We start from the raw sequence: 16,150 nt of genomic DNA, 5'->3' as shown, positions 1-16,150 counted from the left end.
ATTCACCCACTGGTGTTTCTCAAGCAAAATGATTTCTGCTCAATGTGTCACAAGTTGAGACCCTTAAGACCTGAGTCTTCGCTATATTAGTGGTTCTCAAACTTGTCCATGTCAAGGACCCTCAGAATTGAAATGTATTTGGCCGCGGACGGACCCCCATCTCAACCTATTTTGTTCCAGGGACCCACGGAAGCAAAGATTTGTGTTAAAAGAATTCTTAAAATACTACTACTACTACAACTACTACTACAACTACTACTAATCTCTCTCTCTCTCTCTCTATATATATATATATATGTCACGGTTTTAAAGAGAACCAGGACATTCGAGACGCGGAGCACTCGTGGTGCGGCACGGGGCGGAGCAAGCGGTCGCCAATACAACGTACTCCAGGCGGTGCGCCGCTCTATTGTCCACGACACTGCGAGCGGCTACCGAAGCCCCCCTGTATCCACGAAGCCCAAACGAGTTACGAGGCCCCCCTGGGTCCACGAAGCCCCAAGCGGCGCGAAGGCCAGCGGACCTTGGTCCTGCTCTTCGCCCCCGAGCGCCGCAGGCGCGAGTGGCCGCGAAGAGCGGGCCAGGGCCGCGCGGCCGGCGGAGCGCCGCGCGAGTTACGAAGCTGTGGTGAATGCAATCGTTATATTTATGCCCAGGCCGTAAGGCCTGGGCAAGCGCACGTTAAACGCCCTGTCCAAGTGACTACAATGGAGCTAATGGCTAGGCTAGGCTAGGCTAGGCTAGGCTAGGCTAGGCTAGGCTAGGCTAGTAAATAAAGAGTAAACACTTCCGGTCTGCGGCGAGTTCAAAGCGTGACGTAACTCTCTTATCCAGTGGCTGACGTCGCCATCTGGTGGTGATTAGTGTGTGGTGAACTACAAAACGAGCGCTCTTACAATGAACGTCCTGGGTTACCCAAATATCCTGTAACATATATATATATACACACATATATATATATATATACACACACACACACACACACACACACACACACACACACACACACACACACATATAGGCCTACTGTATAGGCCTATTTATGATTTAAACGAAATGGCAGATCTACAATCTCATAGCTTATGAACTTGTTTATCTGTTATTTTTGAATAGCCAAAGTATAAATAGTGGTTAGAGTGGTTAAAATCTAAAATGACAGATGCTTTCCTGGTTTTTAAGTCATGCATTTCCATGTTTCATAAAAAAAAAAAGATGCATTCAAATGAAGCACGGCAGAACAGTAAGCACTACCTTATGCTCTCTGCATAGCACTGCAGTCAGGTCAACTGTATTCCAATAAGTTCCGCTTCTCCGCCAACTTTTACACGACAAAGAATTAAACAACTTCCCACACTGTTGTCTTTGTGTATAGTCTTATAAAGCACCAGATGATGCATCAGTGAATATCTCTCTCCGAGAGGGAGTCAACTTACAGTCATTCTTGGAAAGATAAACCACCTATATATCAAGTGAGCAGAGGTGGGAGGCTAGAGATTTATATTGTCTCTGGAACTGAACATTCTCTCCAACCATAAAAAGCACTCTGCAGCATTACAATGCTTCTGCTCACCTTGAGGCAGATAAACCAGAGGAGAGTTGCGTGTAGTAGTAAGTCATTCCTTTTACCTGCAATCGCGGAAAGTGATTTCGTTTTGTTTTTCTAAAGATTTTGTGGGGCCAATTGTGGCTTTGTGTGTGTGTGTTCGTGCGTGCGTGGGTGCATGTGAGCGTGTTATAGGACAAGCTGGAGAGAAATAGGCTACTTTCAGTTCCAAACAAAAAAGAATCCAAGAGTGGTCTTGGCTAATGTTGGATATATATATGCTAATCCTGAGAACCTTGCCTTTAACACAATAAACCAGGGGTCTTCAACCTTTTCAGGCCAAGGACCCCTTAGTTGAGAGAGAGATGAAGCAGGGACCCCCACAAAACCTTGTCATAGAGTCCATATAGTTTCATTGTTTGATAGCACAATCATTAGTGTATTTTAGATTCATGTCAATTTGTGTTTTCAGATTTTTAACCACTTGAACCAAACCTCTTTGCCGAAAATAGCAGATCTACAAGTTCACAACGTGTGGGCTTGTAGATCGGCTATTTTTGGCTAAAGAGTCTCAGAATCTGGTTTAGAATCTGGCTAAAAAGGAGATTTTCTTTTTTTCTTTCCATCACACAAAGATATGGAGGACCCCATTGTAGTAACTCTGAGGACCCCCTAGGGGTCCCGGGCCCCAGGGTGAAGACCGCTGCAGTAAACAATAGATTCAAAATGCATTTTGAAACCAATCCTTAATATTCTCCTGACAGACTGGATGCCCAAAGGACTATCCTAACGGCGCGAGACAACGCGCGAGCAGTGTCTGCACTGCACGTCTCCCTTGGAACCGCTGCACCCAGGGACATGCTGGGCCCCTGATTCAGCCCGGGAAATGGAGAGGCCCTCATTGCGCGCTATAGAGAGCGATCTCTCTCTATAGCACTGCTGCTTCTCAAAGATTTATTTGTGACAAAGTGACAAGCCAGTGGGCCAATTACGTGAGTTATATTTCGTCATTGTCGGGTGGAAACCTTGTACTGTATGTCCAAAACCGTTTGTTTTGTATTTATCATTTTAAAAATGATTTAAACTAGTGAAAACAGCCGATCTACAAGCACACAACGCCTCGCAGTGCTTGTAGATCTGCTGTTTTCTCGCACTTTCGTGCGACGGCCTTGTATGATGGAGCACGGCTTTGCTTTGCGAAAAAAATTACAAATTTGAAACTTGGAGATAGAAGGTTTCTGCCCGACAGTGACAATTTACTTTGTTGGCCGCCAAAATGGAACGAAGGCCAACATTTTATTTTACATTTTTTTCCTAATGGCCGGCCTGGACCGGCAGGGAATGAACCGGCCGTTCGGGAGTTGTCCCGCTTTTCCCAATGGCCAGCACGTCCCTGGCGAGCGGTGTCTGCGCTGCACGTCTCCCTTGGATCCCCTGCACCTCTCTCTCTCTCTCGACCAGTGGCGTCAGTTCAGCAAAAGCTAAGGTATGGCATCATGACTGGTGTCTTGCACGCAAGACACCAGTCATGTTGCCATACCTTAGCAACGGGCACGAAGAAAATTGAAAAGTATATTTTATTATTTCCCCCAAGGTATGGCAGCTGCATTAGCTTGCCATACCCAATTGACGCCTCTGCTACCATGGTCTGCACTCTGCATTGAATGACAGTGGTGGAAAAAGTACTCAAATGTCTGTTACAACAAGTAAAAGTCCGGAATTCAAAATGTACTTCAGTAAAAGTACAAAATAAAACAAAATTGGCATCAAAATGTAGGCCTACTTTTAAGGTACCAAATGTATTAAGTACTCATTGTGCAGAATGTCACATTTCAAATGTCTAAAAATCAGATCAGCAGATCTACAAGCTCACAATGTGTGGCATAGGTGTGAGCTTGTAGATCGTCTGTTTTCAAATGGCTGGCATGTACAGGGTTTAAGTGGATAATGTGTTTATGTAGTGGAGTAAAAGAAGACCTACAATATTTGGATCCGAGATGTAAACTAGTAGAGTAAAAGTACAAATACCTCAAAATTGTAGTTTACTTTACACATCTGTGCACTGATCATCCCTGCTGGCATGTTTGTTCTCCAAGCACGTTTTACTTGACCTTTTAGGTTTGTGTTAAAAGCATAACGAGATTCATTGTAGGCTAAATTAACTTGGGCCATGGTCAAATTAAATTAATATAAATCTTGACATGCCTTTCCTCACATTTCTTAATTGAAATGATCAGTGGAAGTTTGGAACCAAAAGCCACCACACATACAGTACCATGACTATACCTGCAGATTATTGAAATTGTAGTTCATAATAACAATCATGACAGGGTGGGAAAGGATATTTATTTAAAAGTAAACAATGTAAATGTGTTCTGTACATTCATGTACATAAAACTGTAATCTTGCCATTGAGGCATATTCAGCAACCCTCAATCAATAAAATGCCACATTAATTCGTGTCAACCTGTGTTCATTCTCCAAGTTTTTTCCCCCCTATCTTTTATTTCAACACTTATATATAAACTTTTTACAATGAGCAACTGAGACGTCGCTGCAGACTTATCAAGTTATGAACCCTTCAGAACTGTACAATTAGGGAAAGGTATAAGCTATACCAATGCAAAAAAAGTAAAATGTTTGTTAAATTTTTGTCAAACGAGCAGAAAATGTAAAGGACAATAAGTACATTGTGCTGCATGCAGTTAAAGGGCCACTTCACCTCTGGGACAACCCCATCTTATTTTATGATTGTTTGGGACAGGATCAACACAATCCTGAGTTATTAGTTTTTTGAGATATTTTAGTATTTCAGCATGTACTAGTGATGCGTTTTGCATCATATGATGCAAAACGCATCATTGATGATGCAGAATGCATCACTAGTCATGCTGAAATACAAAAATATCTCAAAACACAGATTGAACACAAAAAAAATAACTCAGGATTGTGTTGATCGTGTCCCAAACAACAATAAAATAAGATAGGGTTGTCCCAGAGGTGAAGTGGCCCTTTAAAGAAAACACATTGGCCTCAGAACATTCCCAGTGTAACTTAAACCTTCAACAGTAAACCAAGACAAAAAGAAAATACTCCAACGCCATTGACAAAGAATTAGAATCAATTGTATCCCATTAAATAAATAAGGCCACGCAAAATCTCAGCTTTTAAGGCTTTTTTTCCCTTCTTTTTCTTACATTTATATAAATTTGAAAAGCTACTACTGGGAATAGTGTAAACAGAAGAGGTAGGAAATGACACCCTCTTCAATCATCAAACTTAATATTGGTGAACTTCTCTTGGTGGCTGCATCTCCTCAGGCGACGAACGTATTCTTGTTGCTTGAGCCGCAGCAGCCGCTCTTGGTGGCAGTATCCTCATGTGACTGGTATCCGATGATCACCCTCGGTGGGACACCCAGTCTCTCTTTGTAGACACGCCTGAGAAGAGAATACACAGAGTAATGAAAGGATAGGAAAAGGATAGGAAAAGCAAGGTATTGCATATGGGCCAAGATGGTCAAATGGGGACTGCCCATAAGTCCGAAGGTCCATTAGTCCGAAGGTTCATTAGTCCGAATTTAGTTAGGGTTACTGAGGTTAGGGTTAGGGTTAGAGTTAGGCATAGTATTCTCAACAAATTCGGACTAATGAACCTTCGGACTAATGAACCTTCGGACCAATGCCATGGCACCGGTCAAATTAAATTAATTATTTCAATGCTACTGAAAACTTGCCTAAACCAACACATCACTATATTTTGTTAATGTATTAATAATTCAGAGTAAAATATATTACTGAACTTAAACAATAAGAAATATTGGAGTTAGTAGCACAAGTATATTCTTGATGATTTTCAGTGCAATACAAATTGTAACAGGGTTCAGCAACTTTTTTGAAATGAAGTGCCATGTTTTTATTTTCTAGATAGTCAGTGTGCCATGTCAACATAAATTCGAACATATTTTGGTTGTCAGGGCATTGTTATAACAACCATTAGACAATAACCCACGATCTCCCTCCCCAGTCAAAGTTCATAATTTTAATGAAAGTAAAATTATGTGTAGTATGTAATTTGCTGCAAATTAGGTGACTTAATTTGAAACAAAATATTTCTCTCTCTCTCTCACTTCTGCCAGTGTGCCAGTGATCATCCTCCCCTGTGCCAATGTTGGCACCCGTGCCTAAGGTTGCCTACCCCTGCTCTATAAGCTCACCCTATGTGTGTGATGGCCTCTTTGTTCTCATAGTCTGTTGTCCATATTGCTATTTTATCTCCTCTGTTTCGGATGTTGATGACACCACCACACACGTCATCACTGTGGTCGTCAAAGGCTTCCCCAACAAGACACAGGAGCTGCAGGAACAACAATTAACATTTTCACCAAGTTAACCCTGCAAGACCCGAATTAATTTCTAATTTTTTTTAAATCAGATGGTGTTGTAGCAGTCCTAATCACAGGAAAATGTAATGTTAAAAAATTAATAATGTTTTTGTAAGATTGTATAGCCATAAATCATAAATCATGATCTAATTTGCATTTTGGGGATATTTTTCCCAATAATAACACATGTACATGTTCTAGACATTCTAATGATCATGAAAAAAAATATTACAGACACTGGACTTTCAACTTCTCTGGGAGGTGTGAATATCATCCTCTGTGGGGGGTATTTATATGCAAATATCGTGGCCAATGGCATTGTAATACTAAACAATAGGATTTGTGAAAAAAGAACAGGAAAACTAATTATAACATTTAAAAAAAAAATGATTTAAAAAATGTTGCCAAAAAGCAACGCTGGGCCTTGCAGGGTTAACAACTGTTCTGGCATGCTGGTTAAGTGTAGAAATGATGTATATGAAGACGTTCGTTTTGTGGTTTTTACAATTGGACATTTAATCATCTTAAGTTATAATTCTTCTTTCTCAACATCTCTATTAATTCAATGGCAAGTTGGGTCATCACTTATCTGTTTATTATGCAAATGATGCATGGAGATGTATGGCCAATTTGGGGTAAGAATTTGCCGGCAGTAGGTAATAATGGACAGGTAACAGGGACATGCTGGGCCCGATTCAGCCCGGGAAAAAAAGTTGGAGGCGCCCTCATTGCGCGCTATAGAGAGATCTCTCTATAGCGCTGCTGCTACTCAAAGATTTGTGACAAAGTGACAAGCCAGTGGGCCAATTACATGAGTTATATTTCGTCGTTGTCGGGTGGAAACCTTGTATGTCCAAAACCGTTTGTTTTGTATTTATCATTTTAAAAATGATTTAAACTAGTGAAAACAGCAGATCTACAAGCACACAACGCCTCGCGGCGTTGTGTGCTTGTAGATCTGCTGTTTTCACTACTTTTGTGCGACGACCTTGTATGATGAAGCAGGGCTTTGCTTTGCAAAGAAATGTACAAATTTGAACCTTGGAGATACGAGGTTTCTGCCCGACAGTGACAATATTGTTGGCCGCCCAGCCCCCAAAATGGAACGAAGGCCAACATTTTATTTAAATCTTTTTCCTAATGGCTGGCCTGGACCGGCCGGGAATGAACTGGCCGTTCGGGAGTTGTCCCACTTTTCCCAATGGCCAGCACGTCCCTGCCAGGTAATGGGCAAACAAGGTGGCTAAAGGATCACAGAATGTTCAATGGTTTATGTTTAGGTGAGAAAGACACAAAGAGAGAAAGTTAAAATGTGTGAAAACAAATGGCAGACCGTCTCCAACCAGAAGCGGTCCAGGTCAGCCTTGCGCTGCTTGTTGGAGAGTGTGATCAACCAGCGTCCTCCTCCCCTGTTCCTCTCGTCCTCCCACATCGGCTCGATCCCATCCTGCACCAAAAAGACAAATGGTCACAGCTCAGGTTTCCCTAAGGGACAGGTGTATTGAATATGTATCTACATTAGAGGTCTTCGGACCTGCCCGAGATCCGAAATTACCCGCGATCCGAACCGAACCGAGCCGGGTAACGGGGCCGTTTTCTAGCTTTTACCGCGGGGCGGGCCGGGGCCGGGGCCGTCTGCCCCGGTTCCCCGGGTATCTCCTGTTACCCGAGTGGAGCCGAGACAGGCCGAGATTGAAGTGAAAGTGAACGCAACAACTGCACCAAATAGATAACGCCACACGATGGCACTAAAGATGCAGCATGTAATCTGTTGCATTGGTTGTGAGAACTGAGAAGTAGAACTCACTCAGTCACAACAACACTGACTGTATCAGTTGGATTGTTATTATTATCAAAGATATTAACGTAACGTTTTGGTTAACGGTTTACAATGGAGTTGTCATTGCGTGTTGTCATGCTCTGCAGAGCAAAATGGACACTCAAAGCAGAAAGATATAATGAACAACACATGCGACAGAAAACGATAGCATTAGCATTGGCTAGCCAAATAAGAAGGAATAAAAACATGGATTTATTTGTATTTACAAACTGTCCGCATTGACTTACTGGTCTGGGAAAAGATCATCTTTTGGCGAGAGGCACAGCGGCGCTGACAGCAACAGCAGCACCGTGGCGACGTTAGGTAAGAAATATGTCTGATACAACTCTTAATATAATAACGTTGGCATTCTTTCATTTCGGGGCGACAGGTTCGGGTCTCGGATCTCTCGTTCTGCTCGGGTATCGGATCCAATTTTTCTAATAACAGGCGGGGCCGTTCGGATCGGATCCATCACGTCTCGGGGCTGATCGGGTAACGGTTCTCAAATTCCAAATGATAGACGGGGCCATATGGGTCCGGGTCCGTTTCCCCCGGGTCCTTTTGGGTTCGGGTAGTTCAAATTGGACCCGTGAAGACCTCTAATCTACATGTATCTAAGGCAAAAAAAATCTCCCAAAGATATGCTTTATGTTAGGGGTCTAACTAGTTGTTTTTAAATATTCTGAATCCATTGCAAGCATTTGTTTTGCACGAAAAACATTCATTGGGCCAAAAACAGACGCAAAAAAAAGATAGTTTAGTGGTGAGTCATCACTTTTCACAAGGTGTATGGGGTCCATTTTTGGCCCAAGGAATGTTTTTCGTGCAAAACAAATGCTTGCAATGGATTCAGAGTAATTAAAAACACCTAGTTAGACCCCTCACATCCCACTTAAAGCATATTTTTGGGAGTGATTTTTTCCCTTATAGTACAGTGTATAGTAAGTGAATGAGACCCAGAATTACCCTAGCTGTCAAACATTTTGCTAGGGATGTTGAATTTCAATCTTTGTTAGATATGTTACTAGACACCTTTAAGAACACATTGGTGAAGACATTGTTTGGTAAGGAATTTATTCCCAGATTTGACAGTTATTCTGCTAATTTTCCCTGACTATTAAGACAGTGGAGGAGACACAGGCTTTCAGCCAGACTTGCAAAGGTACAGCTAAACTCTGACCAGATAAAATGCATAACCACCACAAGGAGGCAAAGTGCTAGTTCCAAAAGTGTTTTTCACATGGCGCAACCACCTTCCAACATTAAAAACTAAAAAATCTTGTCTTGACTTGAGCTGACCCATCATTGCACACTGAAACGATTACTTACTGCTAATGTAATAATTGACCATGTAGAGTTGTGGGACAGCAGCAAAGTGTCCTGGCTATTTGGGCAGGTCGACCAGCTGAGAGAGAGCATCCTTGACATAAAACCTTAACAGACTCCTGTCATCACATGGGGTTGACAGATACACCTCCCGAGTTATTCCCGTTGTCTGACGCTCGAGTTTCCAGAGTTTTGGCCGATTTCTTTTTACTTCCTACTATCTACTAGGCATGATCGCAAAGTTGCATGTTTGACCCCCAGAGCAGACCAACCCCATCTTTCAAACATGGCAGCCATGTTTGTTTACATTTGAAGAAAACATGATGGCTGCTCTCTCATGAATGACTGAACGGATTTCCAAGCAGATTGTTTCGTTTGAAAGCTGTGAACAGCGTGCACACACGTGGTGCATGATTATTGCATGGGCGTGCATTATTATTATTATTGTTATTATGGGTGAATTTGGCAGTTAAAGGAGTAGTTCACCCCCAAAATGTGGGTCCCCATCTGGAATCAATGGGGATACATTTACTAAAATCCAATTTGTGTCTTAGGAATGTGACAAATACAAAAAAATATCATTGAACTCAAGTCTCCATGGCATGAGTTCTTTAAGCCTGAAAGCAGCCAATTTTAAAAGGCAGAGTATGTGTACCTTAGAAGAGTACCATAATTGGATAACCATAATTGGATACATTGCACCCTGTCAGTAGTGCCAAGCTGTATTCACAGACATTTCTGGCAATTTACGGTTTAACATACCAACATTAACAATGTGACTAACCGCATAGTCAAAACAAAGATTGCAAGCCAAGTTCTCTTACCTTAAACAGTGAGTAGTCACAGCCAGACATCAAATTACTTGACAGCTGAGTGTGATTGTACAATCTAGGAGTGAACAGAAGTTAATCAATTTAACAAAGCTAGCCATAAATCATAACCCTTGTAGAGTACTTTTATTTTGTAGACGTTTTTCTCTACAAGAGTTATAACAGCAAGAGGGGGAGGACAGTCAGTAAGGCCGTAACTGCTTGAAAAATGCACAAATCCAAAATATACATTTCCTCGTTTACCCCGTTTCATCGTTTTCTGCTGTTGGAAATGCAGTGACATTCCTAGACAAGCTGGAGTAAAACACTTACAAATATGGACTGACACATCCAGAGGAGGTTACGAATAGATAGAGAACACTTGGAACAGGAAGGGAAGCACCTTATATTTTGGATTTGTGCATATTTTCGAGCAGTTGCAGGACCAAACGGCCTCACCGACCGCCCTCCCTGTCGCCGTTATAACTCTTGTAGAGCGAAAACGTCTTCAAAATAAAAGTACTCTACAAGAGTTATGATTTGTGGCTATAACAAAGCATTGTTTTGACAGCTACAGCCTGTGTGGAAGAGTGACTGAACACCAAAATCACCCTATATTTGCCAAAATCCCCCTACACGCTTCTGTCTGCATCCCTCACACAGCTGCGGATGGCGTCTAACCGGCACCTGAGGATGGGCCCAGCAACTTTTAGACATCGGTCTGTGGTACCGTTGTGCAAATCTTGCCTGTAAATCTCACAGACCTACAGGTGTGCTTTGCCCCCCCCCCCCCCCCACCACCACCCACCACAAAAACAAAAAAAATTGGGGAGGCTCTACCCATGTTTAGCTGTGTTGCTCGAAATTTGGTGGGCGCTACCCACATGTTTAGTTGTGTTGTTCATTCTACGATCTTTACGAGTTATACCTCGTTGGAAAGGGGACTCATCGATGATAATGATATAAAATACAATATACAGGGGAGAAATAGATAATCGACCGTCACCGAAGTTAAGTTTCCATAGATATAACAGTACATAATATACACACTTACGCCCAAAAGTCTTCCACTGTGTCAAACTTGGAGATCAGACGCAGATTGGCTTGCCATGTTTTGCTTTTGTCATTCTTGAAAAACCAAAGGGCCCACCTGCAATTCAGTTAAACAGCAACCATTGATTGTCAAGCAACAACTTGTTAACCTGACTCCACCAGAAAGTGCCTCCATAAGCCTCCATCTGGAAGCGCTCAGAGATTGGTGCTACACCGAACAGCGCATGGTTTGATTGGTGCTACACCGAACAGCGCATGGTTTGAACCAATCAGTGGCAGCTGTACAGTAGTTCTTTCACTAGTATTCATCTTTGCCGCTACCACGAGCTGCTGCAAGCCTCTTTTTTTTCAAACGCACTTCACGTCGCAGTCCCCCGCGTCGATCCCCATCAGGGGACTGCGTTTGAAAAGAGGTGGCTCGCGTTTAGTGGTTACTTTCCTGCCCCCGCAGCTAGTATACGTCATGCAGACATGTCAATATGACATGACACCCAATCACCTGCCAAATAGCTGGAAAGAAGGGACGGCCTTCTTCAGCGGTTCGTCCAGAGCGGTTCCTGATGGAGGCTTATGAGGAACTCAATACGCCACCATCTGGCGGAGTAAGGTTAATAAATCGATCCCACAATGTTTAAGGGATTTTAGACACACAGATATATTTTCGTCTATGGCAACTGGCACTGCAGACCTGCCAACCCGTACGCATTTTGCGTACTAAGCACGCATTTTAAGGCTCTGTACGCAGGTACGCAAACTCCTCTAACGGCTACGCATTTTTGGTTCGGGGGAACCATGGTAACACATAACACATTCTGCGTTGTGTTGTGAGGCCAACATTTTTGCTCCATGCCGTGTAGTTCTCCCAGGCACCACTCCCAGGTGTGTGAATGGGGTGCATGGCGCTGCGGAGCACTAGAACGGAAGCGATGCTCGTTTTGTCGGTAGAAGAAGAATTTAACGCGGACGGAGTTTGTTTTGTTTTGGTCATAGAGTTATAAGAAGAAGGTTTTGGTTTAGTTTCAGCATGCACACATCTCACAGCGACGCGTTATCGCTCGGATTTCACATAGCGGCGATATTAATCAGATTAATTTATAAAGAAGATACTACGGAGAATGGCCGTGGTGTGCTGCCAACGAGTCTTAACAGGTAGGCTAATAATAAACTTTTAAAACCCTCCTCTGAGGTGAATTCACATGTCATAGCAGCCACGAGGGTGAGAATTGGTGAAATCTCGTACTATGCCTAACCTAAACCTATCTTGCGACGCTGGTGAAACAAAACAACGAGCGGCTGCGGTCCGCCTGGAGCTGTGGTGTTGTGTATGAAGTGTTGTAATTCGTCATACGACGGTGTTGCAGCGAGCAACCAGTCAAAACGTGTGACCCAGGGCTTAGTACAATGAACTGATATACATTGGCCATGATTGGATAACATACTGGGCTGCCTGTTCCACTTTATCTCTAAATGAGTATGAATGAATGAATTAGGCCCATGTGTATTGTCAAACACATTAACAGTGAACAAATTATTTATCACCTTTGAATATATGAAGACATTAATGGTCTATCAACAATGAGTAGCCTGCAGCCTATATGAATGAATATACAGACTAGGCTGTATGTGATCTATACACAATGTAGGCCTATATATCATGGATGGAATAGAAACCTACATGAGTTGAATACCTTCAACTTCATGCAAATCATGCACAGACATATGGTTTTATTTAGGCTGCTCAATTAACAAAGACACAGGTTTATGTAAATAGCCTACAATGAAAAGCTATTTTGCAATTTGAATAACAGGATTATATTGATGTATGTTCATTCCTGAAGTCACTGGTGACTGTTTTGCAAGTCTATTGTTAACTAACTCTGAGCAAGTGCAGTTAGTATATTTTATTAAAGATTTGTCAACAATATTGCCAAAGCAACATTACTGTATTGCCTGGTAATACTAGCCTCCAGACCAAATGGCATTTTTATTTAAGAGGTTGTTCTAACATCTTGCCTCCTCCTATTAGTGTAAGTCAAGACATGCAATGTGCTACATTTCTGGTGTGAAATTTTGTTAACATAACTGTAAAGGTCCCACCCAAAAAGGTGCATGGAACCCCCCAAAATATACGCTGTTTTGTGCGGGAAAACAACAAAAATTGCACCGCGGGCGCTGAGTACTCAAAAAAATTTGCCAGGGTTGGCAGGTCTGGCACTGATATATTATTGATTTCAGCTGTTAAAATTCCAACCATTCAAACACGACTCACTTTAATTACCGTACTTCAGTCTATATTAGTAGCTTAAGTCACTTGGCACAAGTCTGTTTTATGTCCAATGTATTTGAATTTAAGTTCATGAAGTTAGCATAAGAACAGTCATATAAATGCATTTGAAATTAAATTAAAAAAAATATACTTTGCTAAAAATAATTCCGGATTCCAATTCAAAAATAGCAGATCTTCAACCTCAAAACCCGTTTTGAACGTGACGCGTTTTGAGCTTGTAGATTGGCTATTTTTGATTTGTGTATGTATTGTGGCCATCTGGAGTGAACGTAGAAATATAGTGGCCCTCTCCATCAACAAAGTTGCCCACCCCTGATATGCCTTACCCTTATGCCTAAACTCTTTTGCCATTTTTAAAAAATTATCAAAAAGCCGATCTACATTGACACGTTGTGAGCTTGTAGATCAGCTATTTGAAATATTTAAAACGTTTTACAAAATAGTACAAAATGGCAAGAGTTTAGGGATAAAGGGTAAAACATGGATGGAAATGGGTCCCAGAATCTACACCTGTGACCATACCTGTTCTGCAATGGATGTTTGATGTACTCAGGGCTCACAATCATGTGAGCTGCTCGATCACGTTTTTCTTTCTCAACCGGAACTAAAGCTGACGCCTGAGGAAATAGTAAGACAAAAAGAATAAGGAAAAATATCTTTATCTTTACAGAACTTTTGTTCAGTCTACTGAGTCATGTGTATTATTCACTTGAACGTTTTTGAGCGGTGCCAACTACTCCTACATCTGGCTTTGTGTTCATGTATGAGTGTCCATACTGTATGAGCACAGAATGTCCGTATGAGCATGGAACTCCATGTATGGAGATAACCAAAGTCACGGACAGAACTAGCCCATACAAGGAGTTTGGGGCCCTGAACATTTTCAGTAATGTAGCCACAGCAAAAAGACACTTTCTTTCTGCCACCATCAAATTCAAAATATAGGCCTATACATGTTGCATCACATTACAAAACAAATACAAAAACAGAGTAGGAGATGTCTACTTCAGTGATTGTCAAACGTCATGTTTGTCAAACTTTGTGTCAACTGCCAAGGATCCCTGAATTGATATGCTAGATTTGGCAGCAGACACCCACCTGAAAAGGTTTTGTGCAAGGAAAAAGGACACCAATACAAGACTTGTAAAATGTTCTCGATTCTTCAATGTTTAAGATTTTACGAAAATAACTGAGCTACAAAATAAAATTGTAAGATTGAAGATCAACTATTTTCCATGAGGTTATGCTTTAATGCTGGGGACCCTCTGGAACCCCCTCAAATACCCCAGGAACCTACTTTGAGAACCACATTACTTCTGACAATTTCCACTTGTCTTAACATTCCACCAAGCAAGCCATTGGTTTCCACTCATTAGCAAATTATATTCTATAAAACATGCAAAGACACCATGCTGAATGAATATCAAATTGATCTTGATAGTATTAAACGCAATTGCAGCTGTTCCACAATCATTCAACCCTGTAAAAAGCAGGCCTATACAGACATTTCACCAGCAGTAATATATAAACCAAACTCATTTCGATGGGGACAAAGACACATGTAACTCATTCATTGAATAGTCTTCTCTGAAGTGAATGGTAAAAGCTCGACATGACGTGCTTTCATTGCTGGACAATTTAAAACGCAAAATAGCCGCCACACACCATCAATGCAAACGCAGTTTTCTTAAGTCAACAGTGGTTTTATTATGTGAACAAAGTAGATGAAGTTGCTTGATAAGAAGCAAAACGCGCACTTACCACGGCGGTCGCCATCTTCAAGAAAAAGAACCAAACTGGTCTGCTGAAAGTTCAGTGTTTGGTAAAACACCTGATTGCACCCAAGGACCAGTGTTGCAGTAGTCTTGGGTGATCAGACGTTGGGTGATCTAGTTGTTGCGCACAGCGGCGTCAGTTCAGAAAGAGCTAAGGTATGGCAACATGACTGGTGTCTTGCACGCGCGACACCAGTCATGTTGCCATACCTTAGCAACAGGCACGATTACAGTACATTTTTATTATTTCCCCCTGTAGCCAAGGTATGGCAGCTGCCATAGCTTGCCATACCCAATTGACGCCTCTGCTCTCGACAGTCACCTCTCAGCCTGCCAAGTTCCTACAAATGGCCACTCATGTTTGCATTCAATATGGCGAGTCACAGCCGCGCGGAGTTCTGACAGCCTCGTCTGGGGTTCAGCCACCTTGTCTGTGTTGACAGCTACTGCTATTAAGGTCACCGGCTTCCCACTGTGCAACTGACTGGTTAAAAGGATACGTGTGTGTGTGTGTGTGTGTGTGTGTGTGTGTGTGTGTGTGTGTGTGTGTGTGTGTGTGTGTGTGTGTGTGTGTGTGTGTGTGTGTGTGTGTGTGTGTGTGTGCGTGCGTGCGTGTGTGTGTGTGTTTGCACACCCCCAAATGTCCATCTTAAATTCCTCGCATCTAATACGTGTTGTACTATGCAGAACAGTGATACCAAATAGAGCATCGCAGCGGAAGTGGATTCCTGGGGTCACTTAATATTCCCCATTCATTTTCGCGACTTTTACAAAAATATTTATAACAATTATGTTAAGCCTCGAACCAAGCCATCCAGGATGGAGGTGAATCATGATCATATAACCTTTGATCCTATGTGAAAACATATTTTAATATTACATTATTTGATATACTACATTTAATAACTACCCTTTGTTTAGCGATTTTCAAAATGTTCTTTTCATAGAAAAAAAGGTTATATGATCATGATTCACCTCCATCCTGGATGGCTTGGTTCGAGGCTTAACATAATTGTTATAAATATTTTTGTAAAAGTCTATGGCGAAAATGAATGGGGAATATTAAGTGACCCCAGGAATCTACTTCCGCTGCGATGCTCTATAACATTTAAATGTAAGTGACAATTTCCTGTCAAGTTGAAGGATTGCAG

At 42.0% G+C, this 16,150-nt stretch overlaps 1 protein-coding gene across 1 annotated transcript; it reads right to left on the bottom strand.

Annotated features, from left to right (window-relative positions):
• Window positions 1-4,859: 4,859 nt before the first annotated feature.
• Window positions 4,860-15,000, bottom strand: LOC308292313 (eukaryotic translation initiation factor 4E-1A-like; the record flags this gene model as incomplete). The annotated part of the gene is made up of 7 exons (XM_080734629.1): window positions 4,860-4,983; window positions 5,760-5,899; window positions 7,261-7,374; window positions 9,900-9,963; window positions 10,939-11,034; window positions 13,747-13,841; window positions 14,986-15,000. The coding sequence occupies 7 exons, from the start codon at window positions 14,998-15,000 to the stop codon at window positions 4,860-4,862; spliced, it is 648 nt and encodes a 215-aa protein (XP_080590755.1).
• Window positions 15,001-16,150: the final 1,150 nt, after the last annotated feature.

Source organism: Nannobrachium achirus (genome assembly GCF_963921795.1).
Source record: "Nannobrachium achirus genome assembly, chromosome: 10".
Taxonomy (NCBI): domain Eukaryota; kingdom Metazoa; phylum Chordata; class Actinopteri; order Myctophiformes; family Myctophidae; genus Nannobrachium; species Nannobrachium achirus.
Note: the sequence above shows the minus strand (reverse complement) of the source record. Positions and strands in the feature narration are given on the sequence as shown.